Source organism: Populus euphratica, unplaced genomic scaffold (assembly GCF_000495115.2).
Source record: "Populus euphratica unplaced genomic scaffold, PopEup_1.0 scaffold121.1, whole genome shotgun sequence".
NCBI classification, from domain to species: Eukaryota; Viridiplantae; Streptophyta; class Magnoliopsida; order Malpighiales; family Salicaceae; genus Populus; species Populus euphratica.
The window spans coordinates 253,818-262,570 of NW_011499968.1; the positions used below are offsets into that span (position 1 = coordinate 253,818).

The following is an 8,753-nucleotide window of genomic DNA, read 5'->3' on the forward strand; positions in this document are numbered from 1 at the left end:
AAAACAATTTTTTAGAAACTAAACTAAAATTTTCTTTGATCGGAAAGTGTTTTTCAGTGATCACCTTTTCTAATAAAAAACAAATTTAAAAATAATTTAAAAATAATTTTTAAAAAATCACTTTTAAAAAATTAAACATTAAATGAAAGGAACTTCTAAGAGAATATTGAACATTAATTACCAAGTTGTAGGTTGTCTTTCCTTCCAAGTTAAGGGATTAGAGAAAAATTTTCACGAGAAGAGTTGCATTATTGTCTTTCCTCTCTCCTCTACCCATCCCGTATTAGTTTGACTCTAGCTCGAATGGTTCCTTTCTTACTTTCGCAGAAATGTTCCAACATTTGAGCATAAGAGATGATCAAGTGTTTTCATAGTTGTTCATATTGTTTAAACACTGAATCTAAATCTATACCAGATTATTATGTAACATAGATGCGTGTGCATATCCCACACAAATATCCATTTTTTTCTTAATTTCTTCTATATATTTAGAACATCAGATTTCTCCTCGTATCGGATATGGTTGTCCGTTGTCCGAGGGAAGCAACATAGGCAATAATTGAGAAAGATAAGAAGCTAAGACATTACATTTTCAAATATGATACAAGGACTGAAAGTTCTTTCAAAACAAAAGCACTATACATGGTACAGACTTCTTATAAAATCTTTCACTGGATTTGTACATCAATGACCTTAGGTTCAACTTTGGTCTTCGGAATGTTAATGAAGAGGACTCCATTTTTCAACTCAGCCTTGATCTTATCCTTTCCGCAATTATCCGGTAGCCTAAGCCGGGTATCATAAGAGCTGACGCTGCTACTAGACCATGAATCATCGCCAGTTTCTTCCTTCTTGTGCTCTGCTTTAATAACAAGCACATCATCCTCGACTGAGACCTTGACATCCTCCTTAGACAGTCCTGGCATGTCAAACCTCATCTTGATCTCATGCTCCTCATCTTTGATTTCCCATGGTGCCCGCACCACTCCTCCTCCCCTGTTCCTACTGCTAGGAATTGTCAGTGCATCATCGAACAGTCGGTCCATTGTGTCCAGCATTTGACGCATTGTCCTCATTGGTGACCATGGATCCAACAAACCTGTGATTGAGGTCAAGTTTCAAGTCATTTCAGATCATTTTTTCCATTGCATATGTTCAACATTTAAAAAAGATGGATAAATTTTCCTGCTTAAGAAAACTAATTAAATAATATTAGAAATAATGTTCAGGATTGCTGAGCTAGAATTTTATTCTTTCTTTAATTTTTGATTTAGTCAATTCTGTTCCTATTTTCTTGTTCTTGCTACTATTTCGCCGCTCTATTATTTCCATTATTAATTGATTATGGCTTAAATATAGGACTATGATCGTAGGAGTTTGTTATGTATCAGCTCTATAAATTGAGCTACAATTATGAATAAAATATTTAAGCTTTTCATTCATCAATCTCTTCTTAAACACAAGCATTATCTTTTATTATTTTTGTTGTTCAGAATCACTGCAACAACGACAAATAGTTTAACTGAAGAGTCTTCATAACTAGGCCTGATCGAGCATATTTAAGATCGTTCGGAAAGGAGAAAAAAGAGGAGGAAAGACTACTTACCGAATGGGGAGACATCAACAGCTAATTTTCGAGGCCTTCTCTCAACTGCTGCCCCTTGGTTGTTTCCTTGCTGATTGACATGCACGGCCACTGAAGTATCCTTCTGATCACCAGCAGCTTCTGCTCTCACCAAAGCCAACCTTGAAGGCTTACTAATACTCTTGCCAAAGCCACCCCTTGATGGAAAGGACACTGAGCAAGGAGTAGGCTTAGTTGAAGGCACAACTTCGCCTTTGCTTGACAACAAAGGTGCAGATGACCAGGACAATGTTGACGAAGCCATTGCTAAGTAAAAAAAAAACGCACAAAGTGACAACAAAAGAAACTGTGGCTTGTGGAAGTGGCGGCTCTAGACAATTGTTTGCTTTCTAGATATGCTGATTACGGAGCTTGGGATTGTGAATATATAGAGCTAGGGGGCAAAAGAGAGAAGGGAAGCATGGAGAAGAGTCTTGAAAGTTTGAGAGTTCTCGGGCTAACTCAAAGAAACACCTAGAGTTTTGTCATCATCAAACATCATCCATACTAGATTTTCTACTTCGAGTGCTTTTCTAATTGCTTCGGGAAACATCCTTGTATCTTGCTGTACATGGGCAGGCTTTGTGGGATGTAACAGTGTGTGAATTGTAGCCCAATTGTCTTTTGGTTCATGATCCAAGCCCACATGATTTTAGACACCAGTGACATCTCTTTGAACTTGGATTATTCCCTTGTGGTTGCTTTGGAACAGAACCTTGGCTTTGGTCCACAAGAAAATGGTGGTATTCTCAGTACAGTATCCTTCACTGGATTTTATGTTTCCTATCAGTACAGCCTATTTTATGTACAGTAGATTCTCGCTGAATATAATCAATATATATAGGATCCTAAACCCTAAACACTACAGAGGAAGTCTTGAATAGCAATCCCATCCCATCTTTGGACAAACTCTCTCAGTTAATCATGTTGAAGAACTGTAACTAACCTATTCTTTTCGATAAAAAAGATATTATCTTAATTTTTATTATATTTTCTCAAAATCAAAATCATTGTATAATTTTTTTTATATTTTTTTTATGATGAAAAACTTGGATACACACCTTTGGGTACCCGTCAAATATATCTCAAACAAATATATAGATTGCGCGAATGATTTCACGAGTTCTTATTCGAACTCCCAGGAAAGGAGATACCAATATCTGTAAGTGTTAGAAAAACCAGGCAAGAAGGTAGGAATTGAAGCATGGTTCTTTCAGACTTATATTACAATACTTTTAATATATATATAATTTTAGAGACTTCAAAAATAAATATTATAATCCTTTATTGTTTAAAATTCTAAACAAATCTTGTTTTCATCACAATGACAGACACGTTAAAGGTAAAAGAGAAGCATCGACGGTAAACATGTTTTTAAAATTCAAAAAAACATCAAATCAAATAAAGGTTCTTTGAATTGTCATTTTACATGACTTAAAACTAGGTCATATATACAGAGTTAACGTTGAAGACATCCAGAAAGTGTCGACTGTCGTTGTTCTTGAGCAGCAATGATGAATTCCAACCCAGTGAAATATCAGTGAATCACAAGTAAATTTATCATGTCCCACATGAGGCAATCACCCTACACAAATCAGAGAATCCAAGGCACTTAATGTTTTAGCATCTCATTGAGTCTTAACTCACAAGTCCCTTTCCCTGTTTGTCACCATCTTTCCCATAACCAAAATCTCCATAAATGGCTTGGGCAAAGTAAAAGAAAAGGAGAAGGCTGAGTGAAGATTTATAACTGTTTGACTGGTCCTTGGATATGGGACAAACAGTATCTTTCAAGCAATAAACAAGGTCTACTTCCACTACTACTAGTACCCTAATCCCTATACCCATACCCTAAACTAGGGTAGGTATACATTTGAGTCCCCAAATTCTCCACAGCCAAATCCCAATATAGCTGGTCACAAGGGCTCTTGCCACACTGCCTAGAAAATGACCACAACAGCCCTGAATATCCTACTTACTTCATCCCCATTGGAAGATCACTAGAATAAAACATATTGTTCTCCTCTTCCCACAAATCCCAACTCCCCAAAACCAGCAATGTAATCATGTTGAAAGCAACCATGGTGGTAAATAAATAAATAAAACAAACAAAGCAAAAGCATAGCACAGCAAAGCAGCAACTGCCCGCTCCTCCTCTCTTTTCTTTCACTATAGGAAACACTAACCAGCTTTCAGCGTTCTCGAGGGAGTTAATTATAAATCAGACCCTATATTTTAACAAAATAAATCGATCCATCCTCAACATTTTAGAAATTCAATATTTAATCCCTGTATATTTAAAACCATTCTTTCCCACTTTATTTCCCTTTTCTTTCTCATGAAATGCTTGGAAAAAGAAAACACTAGATACAGTGTTAATGGTGTGGTTTTTTGGAACAAGAAGCTTATAAATTATGCATGGTCAGTTTTAGACAAAGAACTATTTATTTAGTTTTGATAGTATAGGGACTAGATATTTCGTGAGATAGACTACAGGGACTAAGGTAAAATTAACACTTCTCGAGGGTACCCACTCTTTGATGTTGTCTCCAACTGTCTGACACAGAACTATTTAGGGCTCTCCATGCCACAAGAAAACACCATTTCTTTTTAGCATTGTATCCCATGTCCATTTTATTTTTAACCTTTTGCATTTTTGCATTATAGACAATGCACAGAACCTGTTCCCAAATGCATGGACTAGCTCTACCCTTCTTGCAGAATGCAGGCTAAATTATTTGTTCTTTACATTTATTTCTCTGTGCATCTTGCATTTAAACATACCAACCACTCAAATCTGTGTAGGTAGCTCTAGACTTCTTTTTTTTGCCTTTATATCTAGCCAAGTTTTTTGCTTTAGTACGTACTATCGTTTGCATCATGGGGAAGATTGGAGGAAGTTCTTGGCTGAGTGCAGTTAAGAGGGCTTTTCGGTCTCCTAGTAAAGAGAATGATAAGAGAAGCAGCAGAAGGAGAGAAGATCATGAACAAGAGGAGGAAGAAAAGGTGAAAATTCTATTCTTGATTAGTAATTCCTTTGTAATACAATAGCTTATTGACATGAAAAATGTTTCTGTTTTATGGGTTAATTTGTGCAGAAGAGAGGGAAAAGAAGATGGATTTTCAGGAAATTTTCAAATCAAGAAACAGTGATACACCATTGTGAAGCAAACGCCACTAACAATATTACAGCAACCACCAATGCTGCTGCTGCGGTTGCTGCTAATAATAGTATTAGTTCTGAAGCTGCTGATGCTCAGCAAAGACATGCCCTTGCAGTGGCCATGGCTACAACGGCAGCTGCACAAGCAGCAGTTGCGACAGCCCAAGCAGCTGTTGAAGTTGTTAGACTCACCAGGCCTCCCCTTTTTGTCAAGCAACACTTTGCTGCCATTGCTATACAAACAGCTTTTAGAGGATATCTGGTAAGTAATCAACAAGAGATCATCAGTAAAGAGAAATAATTATATATCTCTTAATCTTAAGAGCTTTTATTTCTAATTAATTCTGGTTGTGTTTTTGAAGGCAAAGCGAGCTCTTAAAGCACTTAAGGGGTTAGTGAAGCTGCAAGCCTTAGTGAGAGGCCATAATGTTAGAAAGAGAGCAAAAATGACTCTTCAGTGCATGCAAGCTATGGCGAGGGTGCAATCTCGGGTGTGTGAACAGCGTAGAAGGCTTTCCTATGAAGGCAACACAAACTCCATCTCCAGTGATCAAAATAGTTTTCGGGGATCAAATCTTGCTGAGAGGAAATCTACTGTAAGAAATTTTGTTTAAGATATGTGTACATCATGCTTCAGCTTGTTTTGATTTGGTTCTTAACAATGAACTGCAGTGTTGGGATGGAAGCAGCACTGCTGATGATTGGTTTCATCGCAATTACCATCCTAAAACACTCGAGGAAATTCAGCCAATGTTCCAGGAAAAGAAGGAAATGGTTTCCTTGAAACGTGAAAAGGCTCTTGCTTATGCTTTCTCTCAACAGGTTTTAATTTGACCACTTTCCTTGCCCTTAATTTGATCTGCTAGTTCCTTTTACTTTGGTCGGCAATGGCAAGTTATCGATCATTCGATTAAAATTCCTGCATTAATGTTAGATATGGAGACCAGGAAGAGACTCATATGCAAGTGAAGGAGAGGTAGAAAAGAACCCAAGATGGCTTGAAAGGAGGGGAACGATAAAGGACTGGGAGGGAAGAGGGATTGCATTCCGTGATCAATATCACAGCAGAGACCCTGTCAAAACTGTTGAAATGGACACCTCTAGACCTTACTCTTACTCATCCCCTAATGCTCATAAACTGCATCAACATTATCACTACCAACAACACAGGCCTAGTTCATATTCAGTTACCTCTCCTCTTCAGAAAAACCACTACAATCTCTCACAACCAACCACACCATCCCTATCCAAAACAAGAACACTACTTCAAGTCCATTCATCCAGTCCTCGTTTCCTAAGAGAAAGCAGAAACCATGTAATGGGAGAAACTACTCCATCCGCTACTTCAAAGCCCAACTACATGGCTGCCACTGCATCTGCCAAGGCAAGAATTCGATCACAAAGCGCACCAAGGCCGAGAGCTTCAACCCCGGAAAGAGAAATATCAGGTTCAGCCAAAAAACGCCTGTCTTTTCCAGTGCCTGATCCGGCAACTAGCAATGAGGGTTCCATGGTTAATGATTATAACCTGAGGAGCCCAAGTTTGAAGGGCATTCATGGAGCCAATATGGTAATGGAGCAAAGGTCTAACATGTCTTCTTGTTACACAGACAGCATTGATGATGAGGTCTCTCCTCCTCCAACTAATGATCTAAGCAGGTGGTTAAGGTAAGCCATTATTTGCAGTGAGTTATTCCTGAGTCCCTGTGTGTTGAATGAAGTCATAACTTAGTCCTTCATAGTTGAAAACATATAAAGAAGTCCGTTGCTCCTTGTTGACCGCGACCTATCAATAGGTCTTCTCTCTAACCTCTCGCTCTGTTGGTTTTTCTCTGAGAGTTTAAATTTTCAGCAAGTACATTAGAGATTAATAAAACCGACGAACGTTTTCAATAAGAGAGAACGGTCAACAAGAGGCAAAGGATTAAGTTATAAATTTTCAAACATAAACGACTAAGTTATGATTGCATTGAAGATGTTAGAACTGGAGTTAGTTGAAGTTGAAAGGAGAATAAAAAATGTAATATGTTCATCATCAGAATAACCCTAGTAGATCTTGAGGGAATTGAACCAATGCACATCAGTCTTTCAGCAGCTTTTATAGTATTATGCACTGCCTTTATCAATGCTGATGCAACCTTGAAAAAACCAAGTACATTATTGGTTTGATGGAGACATATCTTAAGCATTAATTTAGTCAGAGATGCCATTAAGAACTCAAAATCTCCAGCTTGATTGTAGGAACCAAATGCCCCACTTTGTCCATTCTACTAATTGCAATCAGTAATTTAGCTAGCTAGCAGACGATGGCTGTGACTGTGAGTGCAACATTAAATTCATTGTATGATAAATTTGGCAAGTGAGTTCACTGCAACTCAGTCATTGTTATGATTTTCCTTCCTAACGGCTAACTTTCAAGGGAAACAAAATCACATATTATATTGTATATATATAGCTAGAGAAAAGGGAAGTTAATGCCTTGCATGTTGTTTCCTTTTTCAGTGACTTTATGTCATTGACTTGTTGCACTAGGCTACAGTAGACTCTTATAATATTTAAGTGTAGGCAAGGCAAAGATTCTCTTGGCTTTTATCCATATCAAAGTTAGAGCCATCAAAGCATGCATTAACATGAACAGGGATCCAATGTATTCCATGTTGCAAACTACAAGACGCATGCAGATATCGAAGAAACCCCTTTTAGTAGTGCTAAGTTTTGTTGCTCTTCACCTCTGTCTGTCACCTCCGTATAGTATATAAAATATAAATATAACGAAGTCCCACCTTGCATCAAAAACAAAACTCAAACAAAGGCAAGTTGAGGGACTTTGGAAAAAATAATAATACATAGAAATCATTCCAATTGTTTCAGGCTGAAATCCCACTGTTTGTTGCTAATGGTTATTGTTTCAGTGTCCACTCTTGCTTTTAAATCTCTGGAACACAAAGAATCTCCTCCAAGCCCATCAAAATTTCTTCAATCTAAAATTTCATACCATATATACATATATATATACATATATATATATATATAGAGAGAGAGAGAGAGGTATATGTGCTTTTTTTTAGTCTGAAGAAGAAACTTGATATTTGACGTACGATTGACACCAATTATTTACATATATTTTATAAATAATTAACCCTAGGAATGATTTCATAAAACAATAATATACTGGAGTTAATATAAACAATTATTGCATGTCGCATTGGGTGAAAGCAATCAATGAATTGATAAAGTTTACAAAACAGTAGCATCATCGAGCCCATCACAACTTGAGCTAGTAAACTTTAAGAACCGGAAATTAAATGAAAATCCACAAAACAGTGGCATCATCAAGCACATAACAACTTGTATGTTAAGACATGCGCATTAGAGTTTTTGAGCTCAAATATATCTGAAATTTCTAATTCTGAAGGAAGAATGTGTGCCGAGACTATGGATGAAATCAAGTTTCTTTCCTGACTAGTTCGTGAAATGAAACTTCAGGTCTAAGGTGACTGATAAGGACTTAGGATGGCTAGAAAACAGCGCAAAGAATCGGCAGCAGCAGCGGGAATTCCAGGCAGCAGAGCCGGTGCAGGAGTCCTTGCAGGGGTGAAAATTTATGAAAAAAGTTGAAATTTTAAAACCACATGACAATTTTTTATTTATGTACAAGCACTTAATCTCAAACTTATTAATACTTTTCCCTACTTCTAATAGATCAAGATGACTAAACTAAAAGGATCCTCTTACTTGTGAAGAAAAGAAAGAAGAATTTAGCAAGTCGGTATAGAATTTCGGCATGGAGCATCCTCCCTTCCTTTTTAAACCCAGGAATCTAAAACCATGCAGCAAATCTCATTGATTTAGGTGAAAGCATTTGCTTGAAGAAGAGTTGTCGAGATGAGCGATGAAGGGGGAGGCTTCCCAGTTGGAAGAAGTGGCAATTCCTTGCGAAGAAATCGATAAAGAAAAGGAAATAAC

General features: G+C 37.2%; 2 protein-coding genes across 3 annotated transcripts; one reads left to right on the forward strand and one right to left on the reverse strand.

The window, feature by feature from the left end:
* Positions 1-559: 559 nt before the first annotated feature.
* Positions 560-1,988, reverse strand: HSP21 (heat shock protein 21). Its single transcript, XM_011045404.1, has 2 exons — positions 1,607-1,988; positions 560-1,099 (listed from the first exon to the last, which is right to left on the reverse strand). Exons 1-2 carry the CDS (start codon positions 1,887-1,889, stop codon positions 669-671), a joined length of 714 nt encoding a protein of 237 aa, XP_011043706.1. The 5' UTR covers positions 1,890-1,988; the 3' UTR covers positions 560-668.
* Positions 1,989-4,218: 2,230 nt separating this feature from the next.
* Positions 4,219-8,513, forward strand: LOC105139084 (protein IQ-DOMAIN 14-like). Of its 2 annotated transcripts, XM_011045405.1 has the most exons (6): positions 4,219-4,630; positions 4,723-5,049; positions 5,150-5,383; positions 5,460-5,609; positions 5,722-6,455; positions 8,274-8,513. In XM_011045405.1, exons 1-6 carry the CDS (start codon positions 4,505-4,507, stop codon positions 8,383-8,385), a joined length of 1,683 nt encoding a protein of 560 aa, XP_011043707.1. In that variant the 5' UTR covers positions 4,219-4,504; the 3' UTR covers positions 8,386-8,513. The 2 variants fall into 2 exon arrangements, with proteins under 2 accessions (XP_011043707.1, XP_011043708.1); XM_011045406.1 differs by lacking the exon at positions 8,274-8,513 and having other exon boundaries at positions 4,221-4,630; positions 5,722-6,566.
* Positions 8,514-8,753: the final 240 nt, after the last annotated feature.